Below are 27,615 nucleotides of genomic sequence, written 5' to 3'. Positions count from 1 at the left end.
TACTCGTACTTTCTAAATTCTTAAAAAGAATTTACAAAATTCGCAAAGTTTTTTTAATATTCTCTGCTAATATTTTAAGAAAAAGCAACTTAAACTTCACTTATTAGGAATAACACAAGTATTTTATAATATATAATAGATACGCAAAAGGATATTTAAGGAATCTTAACAATTGTCATTAACAAATTCATATTTCATTCAATTTTGAGTAATAATTCATACATGTTAATAGGTATTCATATATGTGGGTGTATACTATATTTATAAATTTATTGTATGTATATATATGTATGGATGTATTTTTAAATAAAGCTCCATGCTTATTCGGATCATTAAACTACAACAAAAAGGGGAGAAAAAATAATAATAATTTAATGAAAAAGTAAAAAAGTAATTGGAAAAGAAAAAAAAACAAAAAAAGAAGCGATGTGAAAACTTTACCGAAAAACTGAATTGTTACAAATGAGAAAAGTTTTTCTTTTTAAAAGAAAATTAAGTTGAGAATAAAAATAAAAACATAAAAACAAAAACCTAAAATAACTTAAATGAATCCTTCTTGTATTTTTGTTTGTTTGCCTAAATATTTTCTCCCTTTATAAATTTTCCTGATTTTTATATTGAGTACGACTGTAACCAGTGTAATAGTTGAATATTTTTAAATGTTTATAATTCAGTGGCTTCAAGCACAAACGACTTAAGTCTGTTTTAGTGATTTCGAGATAAATGCATTTTAAACTTTAAATTAAATTTTGAAAAAAGTTATGAAGTTTTTTGAACCAATTTTTTTTTTGATTGAAAGATAATTAAAAAAGGAAGCGATTAACTCATAATCTGAAGTAAAACAACTAATAGTATTCTCTTAATTATGAAAAAAGAGAGATAGGCGGTTATACAAAATTTATAAAAAGTACTTTGCAAAGCATAACTCGACTTAGGCGATTTGTGAAAAATTACTTTTGCATTTTCGTCAAACTTAAGTCGACTTAAGCTGTTGTTGCAAAACTGAAAATATGGTTTTAGGTGACTTAAGTTATATTGAAAAGGGAAGAAATATGTGTATTATTTCTAAAATATTTGATTTATCACTTTTTTTTCAAATCATTGTCATAAAAAACATAAATTGAGGTAAAAAATTAATAAACTTTAAGTAAAAATTATTTCTAAAAGTTTAAAAATAATTTTTTCATTAAATTTAAGAAAGGTGGCAGTATCTTTTATTCTCTCTCGGATTCTCCAACTAAATATGGATGAGTATCTGCTAAATATCCAGTCTTAATCGTTTTGTAAAATTTGTAAACCAACAGATTAAAAAATTGCATCAAGTACTCTAAGTTTTTCTTTTTTGGTACTAATTTTCTCTTCTTCTTCAATTTGGAGCATGTCTTGAAAATCTAACTAGTTAACACCTCGTCTTAAAATATAAAAAATCTTTGTATAAACTGTTCTTGTAAAATATTTTTGGAAGTCAATTTTTTGAAATCTGTGGTGCGACTCTTTCCACTTAAGAGAATTTCAAAAAGTAATTCAATTACAAAAAGGCTTCATTGTGCAACGGATCTGACAAAGTTGTTACATTATTGTAAAAATGAGCACATAAAGTAATCTCTAAAATGAGTTTATGGGTTTGGTGTTTGTTACTTTATTTATATGCTATAGTCCATATGACTTTCTTACTTGTTCATAATGATACTAAATCCGAATTAATTAAAATTTTTAAATTAAAAACAAAATGAAATCGAGTGTGAGTCATTACAACTACTGTAATGAAAAGTCAAATTTGATACTGAACTCGAACTCGTATAGAAAATAATAATTCGATACTTGTCAAAATTAAATCTTGGAGACGTATTATTAATTACGTATAGAAAATGGTTTGTTCGTCAGTTTTTCTCCAAGTTCTGCCGTAAAAAGTATATAGATCTCCGTAAAAAGTTGTGGCAAAGCAAATTGGTTCAGAATTTGCTCTCCTTTCATAGAGTATATAAGTATTTGATTATCAAATAAACAAAAAATATTGTAAGTTTGCACGACATTTTTATTTTAGCTGTCAGCATTTACTTTTCAATTAAGACTCCATACAAATTGACCACGAGTCAGTTTCCAGCGTTCATGTACTTGAGTGCATTGAGGAAGCCCGGTCGCGAAAGATTAAGCGAATTTTTCTAACCTTTCGGCAAATTGTAAAAGGATTTTTCTTAAAAGAATAAAAGTAGAAAGCCTTTCATATTTTTTTATCTCTACAGATATGTTCACATGCCCAATAGGACTCGAAAACTTGCTTTTGAATGTTGTCAATTTTAAAATCAGGATCATTAATACAGTCACCACGATCAAAGTCAATTGCGGTTTTCAAAACTGTATTAACTTCGGTTTTCAAAGTAAGATCTGTTGATACTTGTTTATTTACTATAGAACCAGTTTCGCTAATTTCTATGCTTAAAAACACTTTGAATCCGTTATGTTAATTTCAAATATATTGCAATACATCTAACATCCACCACAATCATTTCAGCTCGCCTAGCAAGTTCCAAAATTTTTAACGTACATTGATTAAGCGTGGATAAAGTTTATATTGGATAATTTTTATATTATTTAACAATTTCCAACATAAGCACATTTAAAAACAATAATAAATAACTGTCTTTGTAAAAAATACTTCCTTCGAAATAACAAAAATATCATAAATATTTGAAAATCGAAGAAATTTGAACTCACGGAAATGAGTAATAAAAAGTATAACAAAATATTGTTATTCCCAGATGTACCAGTTTTATTTATTGAAAAAAAACCCTTGCAAATTATAATAATTTGAATTTCCTAACAAAATGTGTTTTACTAGTGTATAATAAAAGTGTTGCTTTGTAATACAATAATTAGAATAAAACCTCTTGTCAAACACAAAAATTTGTTCTTCCTAATAACATTTGTTTTACAAGGGCATAATAAAACAACACTTTGTTTAATAATACAATTAGACCACAAAGGCAAAACAATCTACCATCAGGTAGCTAGCCACGTGTCATTTTAACATGGGAACTCGGTCAATTGAAAAAAACATTTGTCGCAGGTAAATCACGAAATGACCTACAAGATTATTTGTTAAATAAAAAAATTCAAATCTTAAACATGGGATATTTGGGTAATTAGAGCATTAATAATGCAGGTAACTTGTGCAGATGTTTTATATTTTGGGTTAAAAAATACAACTATCTTACTTGTCGCTGAATGTAAGATTTAATTTTAACTATAGTGAACAAGTTTTAAACCATGGACATAAAGTACTTACACTATATATCACATAAAATAATATGTTAAGCGTTATAAAATATTTTTTATTATAAAAAACTAAAAAATATTCTATACTGATCATGTATTATTTCGAACACTAAACGCTTAACTTCGATGTATTGTTCTTATTTGCACGCGTTATAAAAACCTAACTCGAAATAAGAAGCCTTTTGGAATATAATTGCATTTGCAATAATCGCCTAACTCGAGATGAGTTTAAAAAACCACCAATTATTATTTTACACAAATCGCTTATGTCGAGTTAGTATTTAAAAAAATTCAAAATTAATTTTGCAACAAAAGCCTAACTCGAGATAAGCGGTTGTAAAAATTCATACAAATAAAAAAAAATGTCACTAATTTTGATTTGCAACAACAGCATATCTCGAAATAAGTGGTTTGTCAAAAACATAAAAAAGATGTTTTCTGATCTTAACTCGATTTAGGCGATTAGTGCAAGTGCACATTGTTGCCATTTCGAGTTAGGTCATGTGTGAATTCGACAATAACTCCGGCTACAACAGTCGTAGAACCACCAAATTTTGTGAGCATATGAAACTCAAAACGGAGAATTCGCTGGTAAACATATCTCATTTTTGTCTTAACTCGAGTTAGGCGGTTTGTGTTTGAGGCCACTGAATTATATAAACATAATATTAAACAAATTAGGATTGCCATCATTATATTTTTTTATGATTTGCTTTGGGCATACATACTTTTTTCAAGTCTACTTCATTTAAATAATATCAACTTTTTGTTTAAGGCCAAATGAACACAATTTTCAATTTTCTGCATCATAAATTTTGCCATATTTAACAACTATTTAAAATATTATAAAGGACTATCCATGAACCTTGTCGCAAACTATAGAATAATTTTACAAACGAATATGATTTTCATGAATGCATACTTTTATTTGTCGTCCTGACATTGAATTCAAAAAATTCAGTTTCAAGTTTACAATCTGAAAAATGTACTACAAAAAAAAATTATAACAGTAAATTGGTTCAAGTTTTAAAATTAAAAAATTTAAGTTTAAAACAAAATCAATTCGATTTTGTATTAATAGAAAAAATAAATGGAGAAGTTCAAATTTAAGTAAATTTTTTTAAAGGGGTTGGCAGCAGTGAATCGTTGACACATGTGAGGTTTTTATTTAGCAAACATCAAATAAAATTCCATTATTTCTTGTTTCCTTTGGTATTTATTTTTAAACGGTATTTTTACTATTTACTTTTATACATAATACATAATATACCTTTGTACATAATATTGGTATGTGTATGTTTTATGTTGTGTTTATTATATGAAAAAACAATTATGTATCAACATTTATATTTATTTTCACTATAAAGTAAACATTTTTTTTATAAAAGCACATATTCAGGGGTATGCTTAAGCCGCGGGTCAATTTGACTCATCCGATTTGATTCTTTTGTTTGTAATAAAACCAGATTGACTGCAAACGGGTTAATCTGTTTTTAAGCCTTACAGAATTTAAAAATGTTTTTTTCTGTTTTTGATAAATTTTTGGCAAAAATATTCAATAGAGCTGTAATGGCTTAAAGAATTATTCTATATTTTCAAATATGCTTAGCTTACTCATTTTGTCACTCTATTTTAAAATAATTTCGTTTGCGTCTTTTAAAAATGTTCTTAAAAACTGAAAATTCAGATATTTCAATCGCAATTTAGTCGAAATGACGTTACTGCAAGTAGACCACTAACGTGCTGAACGCCTCAATTGTGAATTGAAAAAGCAAATCATCACAACTTGCTAGCTTTTATTTTTTAAAAACTGGACGTAAGTAACAAAGTGTTAATTGCATACATTATTTCCAGAGTTCCAATTGTATGAAATTCACAATGTATGTGTATCTAACAAAAAATGTTAAATTAAACAATAATTTAAAATTAAAACTAAGAAACAGAGTTCTACATTTTGAAATTTTTAACTAATTTTTAAAAAAAAAGACGTATACTTATTTTTATTCATATTACTCTTGTTTAAATCTTTTTTAAAAAAAAATTGCGACGTCATAATTCATTTTTGTGGGCACACCCCTGCATATTATAGCATATATATAGTACTACATATATATTATACTTACTTTTCTTAAACAACCAACAAAATTGTTATGAACACGTGCACCCAGTAAAGCTCTTGGATTAACAGCACCACCAACATAAACTCGTGATGATGATAACATTGTAAATTTTCCAGCAATATGTGAATGATCTGTATAAACATCATCTACAACAGTTACCAACTGTAAAATTAAGAAAATAAAAAATAAACAAGAATTTTTGGCATAAAGAAAAAGTTACAAAAAATTTAAATATACTATAAAAAGTTAAAAATTTTATTTAAAATTTCATGTACATATTTTTAAATTGGAATGAACTAACGACAAAACATGTAAAACAAATAAATAAGAATAAAAACAATAAAAAAACACAAAGAGCACCTATACACAAAGTAAGTACAAATGGTACAAATTAGAAGCAAATTGTTACAAACTTTTTGTTACAATTAGAATCAGAAACAATAGAGAAAATATCACCACTAGCAGTTTTATCCTTTATATATTTGTCAAGACTTCTGTAAGGATTATTCTAATGAAATTTATTCCTTTTTTTTTATTTTTTAAAATTATACCATTTTATACCCTCAAGACTTAATTCTCATTGACTCGTATATCTAAAATAATGCTTGTTTTTTCTCTTTTTCTTCTTATTTTTGTAATTTTTTTTTTTGTATAGAAAGTATATGAAAACGTAAAACGCTTAGAGTATCACCTATTCTAGAATTGTTTTACAAGTGATGAATGATGAAAATCTTTTTTATTTTTCTTTATTAACTTAATAAACAGGTCATGAACTTAAAAAAAAAAGTTCTTACAGAAATTTCATATACTGTAATATATTGGAAGATAGAAAAACAAAATAACAAAAGAGAAAAGGATCTGGGAAAATTTAAAGAAAAATATGAGTTTCTAATTTCTTAAGATAACACTATAAAGTCAGTTATTTCTTATTCTAACTTCTCTCTTTTACTTAATATTTTCGCTCGTAATTGGGGCTATTTTCTTATTTATATTTTCTTATTGTCCTTATTTGTCTTCTTCAAGAAAATTCAATAAAGAAATTTTTTTCAATATTATTGAATAAAAAGTTTTCACAATTTAAAAATTAAAAGTTTTGTACTTTTTAATATTGGTTTTTGCAATAATTTAAACTTTTATTTAAAATCTATATTGTAAGTGCTTTTTTCAAGAAATAATTGTCTTACAAAATTATTTTAGTATTAGAAAATTATTGAAATTTAAATTTATCTTTATATTGAAAAATCAAATTTTATGAAATATTAATTCATAATTTTTGAACAAGAAAATCTCAATATTTTGTGTAGAACGTTTTAAAAGTTGGTTTTTTGTGATAAGATTTTTCAAACATAGACATTTAACTTTTAATTTCTTACAATATGAAGTATACGCAAAATGAAGAAATCAAAAGTGTCTAAGCTTAATATTATATTAATAGACTGTAAAAGTAGAGGCCTCTCGACTTATAGGGGAGAGGGTTAAGGCAAAAAGACTGACGAGAACAAGACCTCTTGAATTAGACTAAAGTGTTGTAATAGACTTTCTTCACGGAATCTAGACACAAAAACACGATAGAGCGAAACTAATGTTAAGTCAGTTTAACTAGTTTTAGGAGTTTATGACCATCCAGATGCCCTTTAGGTTGGGTTAAAGTCCTCCGCTATTGATAGGTTTAATGACGGGTTGGGTCCGTCTATCTTTGTCTTTCGATAATTTTTAATACCTATATTAAAAAAATTAAATTGATAGGTATCAGTAAAACGTATGAACAGGGGTGATGTCTTCTTAAGTTATTTCGGTACATTTAGTCAACCTAATTTCGCAGTGTTTATGCGGAGATTCTGAGGGTAGATAAAACTTGAACACTGACCCAAAAATAATTGAAATTTAACGCTTTCAAAAAGCGCTAAATTCAGCTTCCTTGCAAAAGCAATTACCGATACCGGTTTCAAATTATTGAGTATATCCGTGAAGGTTTCAAGTAGCTGTAATATTTCAGTTTATGATTAGGTTGAATTACCTTAAAAAAGGAATTGTTTAACGAAGATTTTTTAGAAATTTAAAATTATATCAAAAAGTTTAACGAAAACCACTTAACCGACTAACAAAATAATCAATTAGTATAATGTATTTTTAATACCAAACACCTGCCATTTTATTTTTTCTACCCGTAAAGCTTCTGATTCATTTTCAGAAAAATATCTTTTGAAATAAAAAATAAAATTTAAAAAAAAAATTAAAAACGACTTTTAGAACCTTAAGCACCTTCCGAAAAATGACAAAATTTTATATTCAAAAAAAAAAAAAAAAGTTTTTGAAGAAGTTTTTAATATTGTTAGTGCTTTATTTTGTTTTCTGTCTATTTATATAGTATAATATAACTTGTGTATGTGTGTATTTTACTAACATTTTGTGTTTACATCTTGTTCTATGTATACCTACATAGTATTCGAACAAATACTTCAATCAAAAAGTGTTAAATAGATCGCTAGTATAAGTTAGCTATGTAACATAAATCAGGAAGAATGAGAATGGATTCATACATACATATACATATGTACATGCATAACAAATATATACAAATTTTGTATGTATTGCAGTCCTAAAGGGATTAATTTATCTTATTTTCACAATAATTTGAGTATCCTTGTAATATTGCATATATACTGTAATACCATGCTATATACACAATTAAGTGTATATATGTGTGTGCATACGTAATGAATAACATAATATTATGAAAGTTTTGAAAGAATTTCGTTTGTAATATCCATTATCAAGCGAGTTGAATCAATCATACATCAATACGTATGAATGTTCTGCTTTGCTTGCATGTATTTCACAGGGAAAGGGTCTTCTAAAATCTCGCCTTTTTAGTAAATTTTTATGTATATACAGATATTCATTAAGGCTTGCTAACAATCAAATAAATGAAATCTGATAGCCGGACTCGGTATCTCAATTTTTTTTAATCATACTTTAAGATATTAAATCACATTTTTTTAAAATAATAAAAAAAGTAGAAATTTCAACTTGTTAAGAATTATTTTGTGTTTTTTGGAAAGAACTGTTGTACTAAATGCGAAAAAGTTCTAAAGTATTCAAATATTTTTACATAAATTTCGTTTATTTTTCTAAGAAAATCTTTAGTTGAAAATTAACAGATTAATGTAAATGTTTTAAAAATTAAATTAACAAAATTAGTTTTTGAATAATTACATTCAAAATGTAACCTTATTGTTGGTAAGAATGAAAATTTTTTTCTATGTTTTTCTATTTTTAGTTTTTTATTAAAACATTACAGGGTATTGATGGCATGTCAGGCTGAAAACAATATTTTTAAAAATTCAAGAAACTTTTGTTTTTTGCCTCCTGTTCAATTTTTCTTTTCTTTTTTTTTTAAATTTGGATCAGTGATTGTAGAAAATTTATGCAAATATATTAAATTTTTGAAAAGTTTGTAATTTGAACCATTTTTGGAAAATTTATGTATTATCTACATAAAGCTATGCTGGAATTCTGTATAGGTAGTTTAAAAACTTTAATTTTATTATAATGAGAAATTTGAATTGGAAATGGTTTAATTTTTTTTTTGTCTTTTGTTGGAATATGTTATTGAAAATGTCTATCTAGACTCATACATATATAATATATTTAAAAAGAGTTAATATGGTAGACTTGAAATTCCCCGAAATTATTCAGTAGTTTTCACTTTAAAGAAATATAGTTAATGGAAAGAAATAGTAAGAAAGAAATTTAAATGCGAATTACAGATTACAATATAAGCTGTTATGGTTAAATTGTACTATTCCATGTAAATTGGGCTTCCGAAAGGGGATGCATCGGAACCTAATAGTTATGCTCTTTGAATTCATTTGCTTCAAACTAAAACACTGTAATTAACGAAAAGAAGTTTTCGGGAAATTAAGGAAAATATAAAAACTTTGAACAACTTTTTAATATTTGCGATTTTCTTATTTTGTAAGAATATTAGCAATAGTCACTTTCAATACTAATAAATTATGCATTAAATTCATTAACATTAAATAAAGTTTTCCAAAATTTTCATATTTTTTTGCTGCGAAAGATGCTCCATCTTCCTTAACTGTTTTTTTTTTTCTAAAAGGATACGGTAATTTTGGCTAACTGCATTGTTGTTCACAATTTAGAATTTTATATGTACATGAATGATATAAATTGAATTTTTTAATATTACACTTACCCGACAAAAGCTGGTGATTGATGATATCTAAATAATGTTGTTGGATTTTAGTTGACAATTGTTGTTGTATAATAGTTTGTTATTATAATTTTTATTTTATTCCATTAAAGTTTGACAGGATGCAAAAATAAAGTTTAATATAAAGAAAACAAAAAAAATTTTAGAAAAGAAAATTTAATTTTTTTTTAAATTATTGCCTTATTTTAGATAAGGGCGAAGAAAAAATTTTATTTTTATGTAAATTCAAAAAAAAAACAAAATGAAAATAATATCTAAAAAGCTTTTAAAAAAAGTAGGTATTTTTGTATTTTACATTAACTGGTATAGTAAAAATTTCTTTTATTAAAAGTAATAAGGTATTTTTTATATACTAACTTCCTGTATTCGCCGATGTACTGTAACTTTGTGCCATTGATGATCATCAAAGCGTACTTTTGATGGTTTTATATGCATTTCCTGTTTACCATTCGCTAAACCCATTGTGAGTGATACACCACCATCACGAAGAGCTAAATTGAGGTAGTCTGATCCATGACCTTTAATAAATATAAAAAATTTAAGAATTGCAATTTTATGATACAGTAAAGGATTTTTATTTTTCTTTTTCATTTTTGTATGAAAATGTACTTTATATTTTGGCTTTTAAAAAAAAAATTATTCTAATGCACAAAAAAAATTTGAAAATTTTAAAATTTGAATTTCATGTACAAATTCTAAATAAAACGAGAAAAGAGTTGACCTTGTCAACTCTTTGATACCTGTACGAATTTGTTATCCTATGTGCAAATAAAGATGCCATAACCGACTACGGGACAGACTATGACTTTAAGTTGCCGTATTACCATATTAATTTATGCAAAATTTCAGTACTGTGTGTGCCAAACTACTATTTACGTTGTATGGCAGCTACCAGAAAGAGCTAAGAAATTTTAACAAATTTTATCAAACACATTGGCCCTACTAATATATTCGTTTGTGTGAAATTTCAATACCATAACTTTTATAGTTTATGAGATATAGCCAAATAACTTTTGAAGTTGTATGGCAGGTACCAGAAGGAGCCGAGCAATTTCAACAACTTTTACGACACACATTGGCCCTACTAATATATTCGTTTGTGTGAAATTTCAATACCATAACTTTTATAGTTTCTGAAATATAGTCAAATAACTTTTGAAGTACCCGAACCGGTACCCCGATCATGTCCAATTTAAATAGGGTTCTGGCACTTAGTACAATAAATCATTTGTGAAAATTTGGTGAACTTAGCTCAATTAGTTCTTGAGTTATCGTTGGGACGCACGGACGGACGCACGACAGACGGACGGACGGACAGACAAAGCTAAATCAACTCAGAATTTGACGCTGATCAAAAACATACATTTGAGTCTATATCTAAGACCGTTATTTCTTAGCGTTACAAACGGTAAGGCAAATTTAGTATAATCTTCGAACATACGTTCGTACGGGTATAACAAGTTAAGATATCGTATTATGCAAACAGTTTTAAGGTGTTTGATTACCTCAGCACCGAATAAAAGATAAGGATATATGTATACATATTTCCATTTATTATAACAGATTCAAACAATTCTGTCTTTGCATTCGCTATATTTTTAATGAATTCACACTTCTTGAGACATTTGTTGCATCACAGTTTTCATTTCATCAAATTATTTTGAATTGAGAAGATTTGTTGTAAAAGTGTGTCCATCTCATACTGCTTAATTTTTCAGAAAAGTAAGTTTTTAAATCAAATAAAGCGAGATATTAACACTTAAAATTTCTTATACGATCGTAATTAATTGCTTTAAACATAATAAACATAAAAACTTGAAAAATTCATGGAAAAAGTAGTACATGTAACAGTTATTGATTTGAAGAAGGTAGATGAATTACGTTTTATACGAAAATAGGTGAATTTTGTATCAACCTGTTCAGCTAGTGGTGTATCTTTTTTTTCTAGATTTGCATTTCTTTTGGCGATATTGCAGTAATTTGTTTGTGAACACTGTTAATAAGTCATAAGAATCTGCCATGGTGAAATAAAGTTACTGAGATAAAACAACATATTTTAAGGAGCCGATACTCATAATTTTAGAGCAAGTTGGGCTTCCATATCTTCAGTTCTGTCCTTCAGTTTCTGTCCTATCACTTAAGTAGCAAATTGAATTTAACGTCTTGCTATAATTTATAATAAAATTCTTATACTTTTAAAGTATTTTGAACATAACATATTCATATTAGATTTACAAGTTACTGAAGAACTGAAAATTAAATTTTAAATAAAAATCATATAAAAATCAAACAGTAATTAAATTAACATTTACACAAAAATATCAGTATTTTAATTGTTATTGTCTGGATATATAAAAATTGGTCTGGATATATAAAAATGTGTAGGGTATTTTAAGGTTATATTTTATTCCAAAATTTAAAATAAAAGAATTTCATTTTCGAATTCAAGCAATTATTATTTTAGCATTAATTTTAATAAATTTATTGAATTATTAAATTCCATTGCATTATATACCTACATATTATGTACATGGTATACAATATGAATGTATGTATTTGGTTAAATCTAATATTTATCAATTAACAAAGCTTTTGAAATTAAAATGAAAAAAAAATCTATAATCTTTTCACAAAGGAAAATATTAAAGCCTAGTATGTATTAAAGCACATTTTAATATTAATATTTTGATATTTGTACAAAAAATTATATGGTTGTATATTATATATATATTTATATTTAGGTATGTATACTTAATATTCAAATATCCTATATATTTGCACAATGTTATGTACACCATCATTAAAATAATATTTAGGTTATAACCTGTTTATTGTTTTTTTGTTTTTCTTTTGCTACTCAATTCTTTAGAGGATTGATAAAGAAAATTTATTTATATCGAAAATGCATTATATATTAATATGCATAACTATAAATGTCATATTGTTATAAAATCGTTATATTGCTTTATTCTAGGACAATATTTTATTTTACAATCTTTTATAAATTATATTTTTTTTTAATAATTACTCCTTTTCCAAAAATTTAAAGAAATTTACGGACTACTTTGGATTTGATTTTGTTGACAATGACTTTAACAACTATTCAAACATAGAGTTTAATAGAGTTACCACAAAGTTACATTGATTTCTGCAACAAGTTGCAAAGAAAACATTTAAAAAATTCTGATTGACTTGTCAAAAATTTATCTTTATACTTTTGATTGATGTCAATTCTTTGAAAATTTTGGGAGTACGGTTTTTCAAAGATAATATTTTATCTTAAACTTTCAATAAATTAAAACTCTAGGCGAACTTCTTGAAAGTGCAATTCTGTTTAACAAATAGTGTTTATGTATGTACAAAAATTGAACATATTTTCAAAATTAAATTTTGATTTGCACTTTATTATTATAATTATACGTAAGTACTAAAGAATAATTATTGAAAAATTTAAAGCAAATTATTCTTGAACAATTCTTGTTAGCAAACGATCTTATTCCAATAATCTGAGTTTGTGTCGCTATTCTGCAGATGTCATCAATAAATGAATCAGTTAAATGCATCTAACCAGACGAAATTTACAAAATAATGTCAATCTTATAAGTGTGAATATTATTTTACAATTATTTAAAGAAAAAGGAAACTATTCTATTATTTTATAAACATTTGCTCTGAACGAAGCAAATGACAAAGTTTTTGAACATAAAAATGGTAGTAAAAGACAACACTCTATATAATCGAAATGTGAGGTAATATCGAAAACGTTACAATAATTTTTTAAGAAATATCAACTCTAAGATTTATGAATTATTTTACATTCAGATAATTACATGTTATTTATAAAAACTATTATGGAATAAAATTAATAGTTTTCATTTTATTTTGTAATTATATTGATTTGAATATTCGTATTATGTTTGACGTTTATGTATATAATATGCTAGACCTTTTATACATAATAAATTTTGTATTCATAAATTGAATTTGATTCTGTTTTAAAGCATAAATTATATTAGAGTGAAAAAGCTGTAAGGAAATTAAAATATCATTATAATAATTATCATTTCTTTAGGTAATATTTTATATACATATGTATATCAATGTTATATCAATATTTTCAGTATTAATCTTATTGAATATTGACATAATAAAATTGATATTACAAAGCTTGCACTTTAAGTATAAATTATAATATAAAGTTAAAAATAACTTTCAATAGTGCATAATGCTTGGGAATTATATAAGAAAATTTGTCATAAATTCATAACATTTTTATATTTTAATATATTTAGGAAATATTATGTGGTTTTCATAATACGCATATATATTATAGTTTGTATATAGTGCATATATTGTGAACGTTAACGATTGCAGTATCCCACATTTGAATGATTTCATATAAGTATATAAATTATTTTCCATTCAAGTATATAATTTAAAATTCCGTATATTACATTGAATAAAATCCTTTAAAATTAATATTTATTCAGTTGGTTTTTTTGATGATCACTATGCTCATTGCTCTATATAAAAATAATCCCTTTGGAATTTTTACAACTCTATATAATATCAATATCGAAATGATTGTATTTCAATGTTGAAAAATTGGAAAAAATAAAGAGATTTCTATCAAAAATTTTAAGGCTAATATTATTCAGCTATTCAGTTTAAATTCACATTATACACACTTATTGAAATTTCTCAGAAGTTCAAGTTCATGTTATATAGAATATTTTGTTAAAAATGAAAAATAATTACAATTTAAAACTATAGGTAACTATATAAAAGAAAATTAATGTTGCAAATTACAAATTATCTTTATTTAATGTAAATTTATAAGGAAAATCGATTTTGTTTCTAGTTTTTCATTTATACATGACTAGTATGCTCTACTTTCTATATAATTTATAAATATTGTTAAGTATGTGGTATATAATAGTATATTGCTATACATAATACAAACAAATAATATGCTGTATAAAAATTATAAGTATTCTTTTGAATGTCATGATTTTTACAAAATCAAAAGCAATATACTGGAAATAACAGCATATGCCGTATAACTTGACCTTACCTTAAAATAGGATATTGTCACAAATAATTAGAAATATATTTTTTTTTCTGTATTTTGCTCAATTTGGCCAGTTTAATTTATTCAAATTGTTTATTTTGTTATTGTACAAAAATTTCTAAACGTTGACCTTGTGGTCAGTTAAAAACAAACAAATTAAGGTAATGGGGTAAAAATAAAAAAAAACAAAAACAACAATAAGTAAATTAGTAAGAGCAAAAAAATAAAATATAAATATGCCTGTCTGTATTAGTATAAGCATTACAAATGCATATACCCATGGAATACCCACTACACATTTAAAAAATAATATTAAATTTCATGTTATTGTAAAATTATTTTTCGAGATAAGATTTCAATGTTCAAATACTAATTATAATAATAACTAATTATTTCATTGACTTAGATTCTTATTGCTAAATTATATAATCCTAAAAGTATGTAAATGGGTGCGAGTACAAAAATGTTATAAAAATTCTGTATTAGACATTACGAGTATTACACAAAAATTGTAATAAAAAAATATTTTTGGAAAATTTGAGTGTTATAAATTATTGTGGTTTAACATTTTATATATTAATGTCCTTGATTATTGAATTAAGCATAACTTTAATTACTGTTAAGATTTTATTTATATTTTTTCGATAATTATGTTAATATAGACATTAATGAGTAATATGAATAGAATAATATACAGCGTGTGCAAGACTAATTAATGATACACAGTTTTTTTCCTTGATAAAACCGATTTTTTTTATAAGTCGAAAATGTGGCAGACGAGATAAAATTGGCGAAATGTTTCTAAAGTTCATGAAAATTAATTTTTTATGAATTAAACACGTCATTGACACTGTTGATACGCTGTTAGAAAACATATTTCGAGAGCAGGAAGAAATTGGGCATTTTTCAAGAGGAAAGGAGATGGAAAAAAGTAATATTTTCCCTATTGTCTTTTTCTTCTTTTGAAATCATTTCATCACTTTGTATATACTTTTTTAAATTAAGTCACAGTTCATGTATGATGTATATATGATTCTGCGAGTGAATAAAATCCAACTGAGCTTGTATGTCTAATTTAGTTCAATTAACTACAAAATACTACAAATTTAAATTTTCCAAATTTTCTAAATAGCTATGAATTGGACATTTTTCAATTATTCTAAATGTGGAATTTAGTCGCAAAAGTAAAACATTGATTTCAAAACAAAACAATGACATTCATTGTCATTTCAAAACAAAACTATACTCTATGGACTAACTCAAATTTCAATGGAAAAATCGTAATTGCTTTCTAGAGTCCATGTGTGTATTTTTACCTTGTTTTAAAATTGAAATTTCTTCTGTTCAATAAAATTTAAATTAATATATTACCCCTAAATTTATGCAAATTAATACACAAAATTAAATAACTTATATACTAAGAAAATTTCTCAAATTGCTACAATTTTAAAAGTATATTATATAAAGCTGGATTAAATTTCCTTATTGGAACTATATTGTAGAAATTGATGGTAATAATCTAAAATTTCTAATAATTGTAAATATTAAAGGGTTCATTGACGAATTGCTGCTCTACAACATAATAGATTTATACCTATACATTATAGATTTTCACCTAATACATATTTTTACAATACTCAAGCAAATATTAAACACTATTGCAAAAAATTTTTATAAATTATTTTTAAATTTCAGATTCTATATTAAAATATAGTTACGACAAAAAAAATTTCATTTTGATAAAATAAAACAAAGAAAAAAAAATTAGATCAAGATTATTTTTTTTTTCGTTTTAGAAAATAATTAAAAATATTTTTTATTTCATATTCAAAAACTTGCTTAAAAACATAAATTTCCAAGGATAACTTTTTTTTTCTGTTTTCTTATTTTTATTTTAATAAATATTTTCAATATAATAATGCCTAAACATATAACTCACAATGGAAATATGAGTACATTGAACTTTCATTAAAATAATCAACTAAAATTTATATATTGAAATTATTTGTATGTTATGTAAATTCTCATAAAATATGGTACGCTCTTGTATAAAAACGTAAAATAATTATATCTAAAAAATAATAATAATTAATATCTCTTTAATATTGTATAAAATGTTGAAAAAAAAAGAAATACAAATATTTTTGAGGCATATAAATATTAAAGGCATCCAACATCAAATATATTTTTTCAGCTTTACATGTATTATACGGTTTTTTTTACTTTATGTTCGGTTTCTAATAAATTATACCGCAGCTACCAAAGTTTTTCATTATATATTTATATTTTTATTACTTTTATATTATGTGCTAACTAATACAAACATAAAATCCTTAAAATTATGTTTTTTAAAAAGTGTACGAAAAAACTAATTTATATAATTATATAATATATACAGATATACACATAAGTGTAATTGTAAAACATATAAAAAATAAAACTTTCATTCAGAACCTCTAAAAAATATAATATGTACCTTACATGCATAATAAACCATTATAAAAAACATACAAAAAAGAGAGAAAAAATTAAATTTCTTTCAATACCGAGCAAAAAAAGTTAAAAAGTGAATTTGGAATCCGAAAAACGTTTTGACATTCTATTAAATTTTATTTAAAATTTTAAATACTTGCACACTATTTTAAAACATACAGTATAGAAAATTAAATGTAAATGTACATGTAACACAGCTCAAGCATATAAAATACATGAAATATGCATAAAATTTATATGCCAGAAGAAGGAAAAGTACAAGATACATAATATGCACATTATTTTAATATACATTCATACCAATATAATATGCAGAATGTATATTATAATGTGTCTGTTTATATAGTACCATGTGCATTACAAAATGAATAGGATAGGAGCAGGTGAACATTAAAAACCTATGTTGGACTAATTTTTCCGATATCATATATTTATTTGAAAAGATAAAACAAGAAGGAAATATATTTTCTCCATTTTGTATATTTATATATGTATATACACATATAGACCTTTATATAGTTTATAATGTTGTAACACTAAATATTTCCATATAATTATAATCTATTATACAGTGACGTATGTTGAAATTGGGCCGGGAGGTATGTGATTATGAAGTAAAATTAAAAAATTCTTTGGAAATCATTTGTGCACTTTCAGTGTTATTCAGTGTTATTTTTACAATAATGCTAACAAAATTTGACAGCAAATGTGCTAAGAATCAAAAAGATTCTACAACCTATAACAAAAAGTGAATATATTCTAATATAATCTATAGACAAAAATATAAAATGCCCCAATAAGACTGTATCATGCTCCAAATTGTCAAATCTAGTTTAATGTCTAAAAAGTGTAAATATTATTTTTACAAATTTTCATTGAGGAAAACACATAATTCATATTGATTAAAATACATAATTTTTTTCTTAACGACAAATCCCACAATACGTAAACTTTTATAAATTACATCCGTGTATACAGTTTTAATATTTAAAATTGTAAAAATTTTAAAAGACAAGTTGAAATTTAGAAATTTTTCTAAACGAGTATAGAACACCACTGATTTATTGAAGTTATTTAAAAAAGAAATAAAGTGACCCATTTTATTCGATACCTTTGAGGATTATTCCAGTAAATCCATGACATTATAAAAATGGAGACCTTTGGGTATTTAACCAAGAAAAACTATTAAACACAATTTCACCGAAATGAATTTCTGGAATCGATCCATACAACATAATATTTTGTAATTTCATTTAAATTTAAATTTAAATTAATCTCTTGAAAAATTGTGTTTTTCCAAGAAAATTGAATTAAAAGGATCATGTATGAAAAAAACCAAATGCGTTTTTAAACATTTGAAATATTTTATTCATTTTGACGAAATTTTGTTAAAATAATAGTGAAGGTACTTACGTAAATATCAACGAGAATAAATTTTCGAAATAAGGAATATTGGACTTATAACTTTAAAATGGCAACTTTGAATGCTTTTGCATATTGGACTGTAAAGAAATGTTAAAGGAAAAATGTTTCTTCGAGTTCTTTTGCAGTATCAGAGAATATTAGCAAACTGAACTTTTTTCGAAAATTTTCTTAAACGTTTTTTTCGATACTGATCACGTTCAGACAGACTTAAGTATGTAAGTAATGCAGAAAAAATTTTATCAAAAAAAAAAAATATTCTTAATGTGAGATCAGATAGTTGTCTTTGAAGGTATCGAAATCATTTTCTTATAGATAAAACCTTTTTAGAATTTCACACACACACAATGACTATATTTAAATTTCATCTATTCATATTCATATACACATACTATTTATTATATGTTTGGCATGCATGCTTATTTCAAATATTTTTCATCTTAAAAGTATGAATGTATTGTATGAAGCTGGCAATATTAAATTCTTTTTGAATAATAAAAGAATGAGAAAAATAAAAAAAAATAGAGAAAACACTCTTTCCTTCTTAAATAGTAATCGTACTATAGCAGGTTGTATTTTATAAAAGGATATTTCGTGTTTTCATAACACAAAAAAAAAATTAGAAAGAGAAAAGAAACATGGGAAGGAAAAAAAAATTCTCTTCCATCACATTCTTTCAAATACTTGGCATACTTTTCTAAAAATAGACGAAGGTCCTTTATCAAAAAAAAAATTTTTTTTTTTGTTTTCATTATTTTATTTGTTTTGGAAAAGGATAAAGGAAAAACGGAGCGCCTTCATATATTCAGATTCTGTTCTTCTTTCAAAAACAAATAGAAAATGTACCAATTTCTGCTTTTTTTTTATTTCTTGTACTTTTTTTTGAAGATCGTTTTCTTCCTTTCTCCAAATAAATTAGATTTTGTAAAAAAAAATCTTTGCAAATTTTATAAAAATAAAATTTCTAAGAGAATTCTTTTGAAAACAAAAAAACTAAATTCCGTATAGAATAATCATTACATGACAAAAGCCTTTTTTTGGTTTCCCAGTCAACACTTAGAATAATATTATTAAAATGTTAACGTGGAGGTTTAAACCTACAGTGAAATCACTTAAGTGAAAGTTTTCAATCAAAGTAATTCCCGTAAGGTATTATTTTCTAATAAGGAAATTATTAACCTTTTGTTGCAAAACAAAAAAATTTTCATCAAGTTGCGATTTGTACCTGTATTAATTACCAAAATTAATTGCTCGTATTTAAGAGGTCATTAAAATCCTGCTTTACAAATACATAAAGTATTTATTGGTGCTTCTTTAGCATATGACGTGACAGAATAAAATTACAAATTTTCCATATTATTATTCAGTAAAGCAGAATATGTAAAGCTTATTTTGTCTATGATACCCGCGCTAACAATAATTTCGAAAAAATACTGACTAATTTTCTGGAACTACACCCATTATATTGTTATAATATCAAAATGAACTATATGGAATAATTATACCATTTTTCCAAAAATTTCAATGTAATCAAATTCAAACAATTTTAGAATACCAAACTGGAAATTTGTAATTTTGTAGATACGGCATTTTTTAAACAACTGTAATTCTTATTAAATCTTCCAAGTATTGTATATATTATGGGCAAAATGAAATTCAGAAATTTTGTTGAAAATTTTTCTTTTGAAAAGGCATGAAAAGTCAAAAGAAAATAAATTTATCAATAAAATGGTTGCAATTGCCCTTTTCTTACCCTTTTTTTTTGTCTGTTTTTTAACCCATTAGAATTAATTCAATTATATTCATTTTACATTTAAATACCAAAATTTTTCAAACTGCTTATATACTGTCAAAGTACATTTGGAAGAAGAGGTAGATATACTCTTATAAAATATAAGAGTATTATAGATAAAATTTTTATAGAACTCTGTTGGCTATGAGAACTGCCGCATTATGTGTAATGAAATCAATGATAATTCGAACTTTTTATGAATATTTACATATTTTCGGAGGACTTGCCAATATTAAAATTTGTTATAAAGAAATTAATAAAACTGGTTATTGATAAAATCTTGTCATATATTAAATTTAAAATAGCAGATATAACAAATACATTTGCAAGTGCTATTAACGAGGGTAAATATCTCAGAAAATTAAATTGCTACAACCATTAGCTGTACAAAATAGAATCACAACAAATTTAACTGCTACAAGTCGTTTCCATTTTGTCCGATGCTGTTGTGAACATCAATGTAAGTTTAATATTTACAATAAATATAACTTTTTATTACAGTATAACAATTATTAAGTAGTAAAATCGGAATGCAAATGTGAAACAATTGAGAATCTGGGTTTTTATTAAAATTATTCGAAAATTTTTTTTTTTAACCTTTAATAATGTTCAAATCGCGTTCTAACTTACAGAAAAAGTATAATACAAAAATGGAAAACAATAAATATGAAATATATTTTCAATTTAATTGCTTTTTAATTGTATTTGAGTTCTCAATATTCAAAAATAAAATCATTTCATATTTACAATAATCGAACTTCATTTTTTTTCTTTGTCCGAAAATTGATGAAGTGATACAAAACAATAATTAATTTTTTTAAAAATATTAAATTTTATTTTACAAAAATATTATTATATTATTATTAGAAAATAATTTTATTAAATTTTTTAGTAGAATTTTCCGCCTATCAATCGCCGGTGTGCGTGTTATACATATTAATTAATTTATTTTTAATATTCGAATAATTATTTATTAATATGCCAATATTGATTTGTAATAGTGTAATAGTAATAGTGCTTTTACTATACATATATTTCCAAATTATTTTATTATAAAACAATAATTATTATTGCTTTCTATATAATATTGACTTTTAACGGTAAAATTATTTTATTAATTTGCTGACAGGTCTTATATTATTTAATAATAAAGTTGGGTCAAACCAATGGTTTGTATTGTAGCACTTTTCCCTTCAACAAGTGAAAATTCTGCTTTTAAATACAGTCTATGTATAGCTATCACACTATTAAAATTATTTTCACTCATATACAAAACTATTTCTAGAATTGCATATATTTAGGATGATGTATATATGCAGTCTTTTAAATAAAGCGAAAATTAATATAAAGAGGGGTTAATATAATGCTCGATTTTAAGGGTTAATTGTGTGAGTTAAGAAAAATAATTATATTTTTTAATGTCATTGAACTTACCGTTAGCTTTTTGTGTTTATAGAAATTTGAAAAAGCTTGCGGTTTCGGGAAAATAAGGTGTCAAAAATTCAAATTTTACAAATTTCAAGCGGCGATAACTTGAGAGGGGGTGGAGATGGAAAAAAATATTCTTCTAACGAAATGAACTATTTGTTAATGTCTAAAAGCCCCTAAAATTTCAAAGCTCTACATTATGGGGTCTAGAAGAAAAACGAGATCAAAAATTTGGAAAAAACGGACAGTAGATAACGGTAAATTTGAACGGCCATTTTGTTTTTTCAAAGTTAACCTATAGTATACCGCGCTATAAGCAAGCCACTGCTTTTCTGCGTTTGCAAAATTTGAAAAATGCTTATGGTTTCATTCCAACAAATAATTAAAAAAAGCCATTTTTAAGGTTTCGGGGGGGTAATAACTTCTAAAGGGGGGGGGGGGGGGGGGGATAGGTAAAAATTTTGTTCTACGAAAATAAGTTTCTAGTAAAGATCTATGTACGTATTAAATTTCAGCTTTCTATCTTCAAGAGTGTACAAGTTTTGTAAAGAAAAAAAGTGTCCACGGACGGACGGACGGACAGAGTGAAACTAATAAGCATTTTTTTTCAAAAATTTTTTGGAAAAGTGCTAAAAATGGCAAAGCGATACCTTAATCACAATACTTAAGTGACAACACTGAAACTTCAAATATTTCGAATCTTGCTTTAAAAATCAAATAAGTTTACCTACGACATGCATCTTTTAATTTTTAAGAGATTTACACCTGAGATACATAAAATTCGAATAATTTTTGGTTGCTTTGATATGCAATTTATTATTTCTCCTTTTCACATGAAAAATCATGTATTTTTATCTCTTTTACCTACATATTCTATAAATATCTCAGTTTGATAAAAATATGGCTTACGCATTATTAGATTAAAGTTTCGAAAGGTAAAAAATTAATTGCATTAAAAATTAATTGAAAATTTAATAACAAAATGCAATGAAAAATTTCAATAATAGCAAAAAATTATTATTTAAGAAATTAAAAATAAATTTTTATGTGAATAAAATGCTTAGAAAACTAAAAATAAATTTCATTTAAAAAAACATTTTTTTTTATAAGTTTAGCAAAGGATTAAAATTATGTCAATGGCTCGTTGACAATATGTGTGTAGTATTTATGTATCTCAACTAGTACATAGAAAATATCAGAAAATGATTAAATTTTTATAAACGAGTTTAATATAATATTATAGACTAGCAATATTTTTATTAAATTAAGTCTGGTAAAAATTTAGTATGCACATGAGTACGTATATACATACATATATGATTTTTTAATATTATTTATATGCCTTATACAATATTATATTACAATGATTTTATTAAAGATTAATGCCAAAGGAAATAGCTTTGAGTACACACATATGCAATATTATGTATAGATCTACAATTATACATATATAATATGTATAATACGTACAGATCTTAAAAAAGACTTTTCAAACAAATTTAATGTAAATACTATTAAATGTTATAATATGGTATATATGCACACAAATGTACGAGTATATAGATTTCAGTGGAATATTTAAAAAAAAAGAATTATATAGCTAAATTAAAATTAAAATGACTAGAAAAATTTAATGATATAAATAATTTGATTTAGTTTGGAGTTTTTGTCTTTCATATAATTCGATAATTAATTCTTTGATAGCTTTTAGGATGCGATAAAAATCATTTAAAAAATTGAAAAAAGAAAGCATGATAATATAATATAATCTTAACGTTATATACACCAAACATTTTGTGAACTTTCTTAGTCAAACTTCAATTATAACGAAATACAATTCTTAAAGAGAACAAAGGCGGCATATATTGTTGCAATTAAACCATTTATTATAAATATAGTTAGTATTTTAAATTTTGTATGGTTATAGTAATTCAGGCAATATGTAAAAGTATCTGATTGACGGCTTCATACGTAACAAGAAAATGCTATAGGACCCAGTTACAGAATTTCATATTTATACAGGTACGAGTATTAATTATTTGAAAATGGTGTGTAAGTCGCTGGTATTAAGCATTAATATTACCTTTATGAAGGACTAACTATTAAATGAAAATAAATGTAACAAACAATATATTGCCTTAGCTTTAACAGCTTCCAAATTGCCGTTGATAAATTGACCGACAGAAATCATTCAATTTGATTTTCTTTAACCCTTTAAAACTACCCTTAATAGTCCGATTTCCTGTTACTTGAAAATAAACCAATTAAAATACATGTTGGCTTAAAATACAAAATATTATTACATAATCTAAATTGATATTAATCAAATTTATGTCAATTTATTCACAATGGTTCGTTTATGCAATACATATAATAAAAAATTTAATATTAAAAAACACATGAAAATTATTTCTGATTATGTGGTATACAATATAACTTCAAACATAATTTATAAGAGATCTTACCTACTTGTGTAGTTTTGACTATGTTTCATTAACCTAAATGTCAATATATTTTTTTTAATATATTTTTTATTTGAAATTAAAAATTTCCGTAAAAAATCCTTTACGATAATTAATTAAAAAAAAAAAAAATAAAAAAAACTAAAATTATAATTTCAAATACAAAATTTTCTTTTCTATATGTCGTTTGAATTCATTCTAGAATAACATAAAAATAACATAAAAGGCAGTTTTATTATAATATAACAATAATAATGAAATGCGTTAAAATTTTAATCACGTCAAAAACACAAATATAACCTATCGGCAAATCTTTCAAGTGTAATAACATACTGACATCAATTTTATCTGAACTTGCAACAAGTTATAATATTTTTATAACATCTTGATGTCTTGAAAAATTATAAAAAATAAATAATTACAAAATATTTGATTCAGGTTAAGCTTGAGACAACACTTACAAATTTCTAAGATCTTTTCATTATAATTTATGTACAAGAAAAAAAAAAGGTTATTTTTTCCGTATGGTACTGCCATTAATTTTTTTTCTTATGTCTAGCTGATATTATAATTTCTATATCATTTTAGATAGGTAAAATTCCTTGAGGCTATCATTGAGATATTTAAGGAAAAAGAAACCCCTCTTATTTCTTATTTAATGAAAGATATTATCATTTTTATTATATACAGAAATTAAGGCATCAGAAAATCTTCATTATTTATTTTTATGAGTAGGTAGGGTTACCTTAAATGCTGTTTATATTTTACAAATGCTTATACATATACATATTAAATATAATAATGGTTTTATATGCAGATCAAGGAATATTTTAAAAATTCGTGAATTAAGTTTTTATAATGAGTTTTTCTTTTACGATGTTATAATAAAAATATGTATAATATGAAGAATTATTATATGTTAATGTAAAATGCGGTTTATAACTCTTGATGGTCAATGATTACATTGCTGGAAGGGGGAACATATTAAAATAAAAACTTTTCTTTGTGATCGTTTTGATATTATAAGAGTTTTTAAGAAATTAGGGCTGAAGGTTTTTTGATGATTTTTTCCATTTTGTTTGTCATTTTCTTGTGTTCTTTAGCGTTAAGATTATAGCGAAAATATGTAATAGAATCTGGATAAAAGGTACATGTTAAGAGAAATACTTTTAGTAATGGTATTACGTAGCATAAATTTACTATCTATATGGATAAATTTCTGTGGTAATTTAAAAGCGAAGCCATTTTTGAGAATTTAAAACTGTTAAGGTAGTTTAAAAACGCTAATAAAATCGCCATCATTTGAATAAAAACTTTAATTTATTGAAGTTCCTCCTATCTAGGTTTAACTATACATATGTATATATAGATAGATACGTAATGAATTTTGCAATAAATCCTTGTTTTATAAGACATTTTCAAACAAGGATTTGTTTTAATTAAGAGCTTGTGTCTTTTCATAATATTCAATGTAATTAATTTCTTAATATGCTCTGCTTCAATATTCATATTTCAAAGTGAGTATGTATATGGGCTTTTCTGTGTTATGTTTTCGACCTCCGATTGAAGAATCTTTATGAAATTTTTGTATATATAGAAGAATCTTATGAATCTTTGTGTATATAATAAAAAGTATGAATTTAGTCGGTATAAATATATTCAATTTTGTAACTTGTTTACGTAGCATAAGTTAACAATTTACAAATAAAAAATAGCTAACTACACGTTAGATCTTTACGTAGAGTTCATTCAATGTAATTTTGAATTAGGTATAAAAAAAATATAATATTTGAAATAAATTCGGCACAGTAGTATTCATACCTTGTACTAGATATTATTTATTAACATAAGGCTACATGAACATAAAACAAAATTTATATTTTTCGAATCGAATAAATTTTAAAATCTACTGACATCATTTTTTGCTGAAAAATGCCTAGGTGAGATAAAATTGTACCTTTAAAAGCAAATTATTTATGAAAAAAGAATTTTAGTACAATTCAAGTAGGCATATGAAAATTTACTGTGCCTTCAGGGCTCAAGCTCAAGTGTAAATTAAATATCATAAAATAATTTGGGATTAGAATTGGAAAAATTAATATTTTTTAAATTTTTACTATTTCAAAGTTAAAATTATTTTAATATTTAAAATTTACAAAAATTTAAAAATAATAAATTCATAGCGAAAATGTAGGTTAATGGTTATCTCTGCCATCTAAGTATTATTTTTTTTTTTGTTGTGAAAAGCACCTTAACCTGAGCATATTTTTATATTCTAAATAAAATTTAATTTTGCCTTGATTATACAAATGTATATACATATGTATATTCTTCAATTTGAAACTATCTTTATTTAAATATGAAAGAGAACAAAAAACTTTTAAGAATCGTTTATGTAGCGTACTTGATATTATGCTTTTTCTTAGTACACTAACATGTATATGTAGATCCTTTTTTCCTTAACCTAAAATACTTTAGTTTAATTAATATTCTAAGCATATAACGCTGTTAAAAGAACAACACTTCACAGAAAGTAAATAAAACTCTTCTATTCTTTGTATCCGTTAAAATCCGTTAAATGAAAAGCATTTTAGTAAAATTGTTTTTTTTTTTACATTTTAGAATAGAAATGCGCTAAATATCACAGTTGAATTTAAGTTTGATGTTATTTTTGCTTTGTATAACTTACATTTAAAATGACGAATTCAGTTTTTAACAATATGAAGTTTATATTTTCTTTTTGAATGAGAATTCAAAAATTTTGATTTTAAAATTTACAAATTTCAAGTACGTTTATAGTTTTCTATAAATGTTTTTAGTTTCCATCTTGTAATTTCTAACAAATTTGTATTTGTAGCAATGTTTTTGTGAAAAAAACAAAATCGAACATAGCGTCAAAGTTTTTGAACCATTCAGAGGCTCTGTTTTTAACTACTTCAAACAATATTTTAAAATGTGGGTGGTAATGTTGATATTTTTTGTAAACAATATTCATGTTGGTTCATAGTAAATTCGGGATTTTCTGTACAAGCAAGTTTTCGACAAACAAAATTCATAAAAATCATTATTTACTAAATGATCAACTTAGAAATTTTACAGAAAGTTCCGAAGAGAGTACCTTAAGGAAGTTTTTTGAACCGTCCCAAATTTATTAATGTAGTCACAGTATAAAAAAAACTAAATCTGACAAGCATACTCCAGATGTCGCCCAACCAAGTCAACAAACAATATTTTTATGACATAGGGATATTTAAATTCCTTTATATAGCGGATGATTAAATTACTTTGTTATCGATGAGTGTAGCTTACATCAG

The 27,615-nt window shown here is 24.6% G+C and overlaps 1 protein-coding gene across 12 annotated transcripts in view; it reads right to left on the bottom strand.

Annotated features, from left to right (window-relative positions):
• Window positions 1-27,615, bottom strand: part of LOC129614490 (neurexin-1) — a 298,435-nt gene that overhangs the window by 46,624 nt on the left and 224,196 nt on the right. For all 12 annotated transcript variants that reach the window (XM_055529111.1, XM_055529112.1, XM_055529107.1 and 9 more), the window contains 3 exons: window positions 9,991-10,151; window positions 9,616-9,642; window positions 5,400-5,558 (listed from right to left, as the gene is read on the bottom strand). In XM_055529111.1, the coding sequence (XP_055385086.1) occupies window positions 5,400-5,558; window positions 9,616-9,642; window positions 9,991-10,151 (347 nt within the window). The remainder of the gene's footprint in view (window positions 1-5,399; window positions 5,559-9,615; window positions 9,643-9,990; window positions 10,152-27,615) is intronic.

The sequence above is a fragment of the Condylostylus longicornis genome, unplaced genomic scaffold (assembly GCF_029603195.1).
Source record: "Condylostylus longicornis isolate FDR11 unplaced genomic scaffold, ASM2960319v2 ptg000110l, whole genome shotgun sequence".
Lineage (NCBI taxonomy): Eukaryota > Metazoa > Arthropoda > Insecta > Diptera > Dolichopodidae > Condylostylus > Condylostylus longicornis.
The sequence above is the reverse complement of the archived record's forward strand: the minus strand, read 5'-3'. Positions and strand labels throughout refer to the sequence as shown.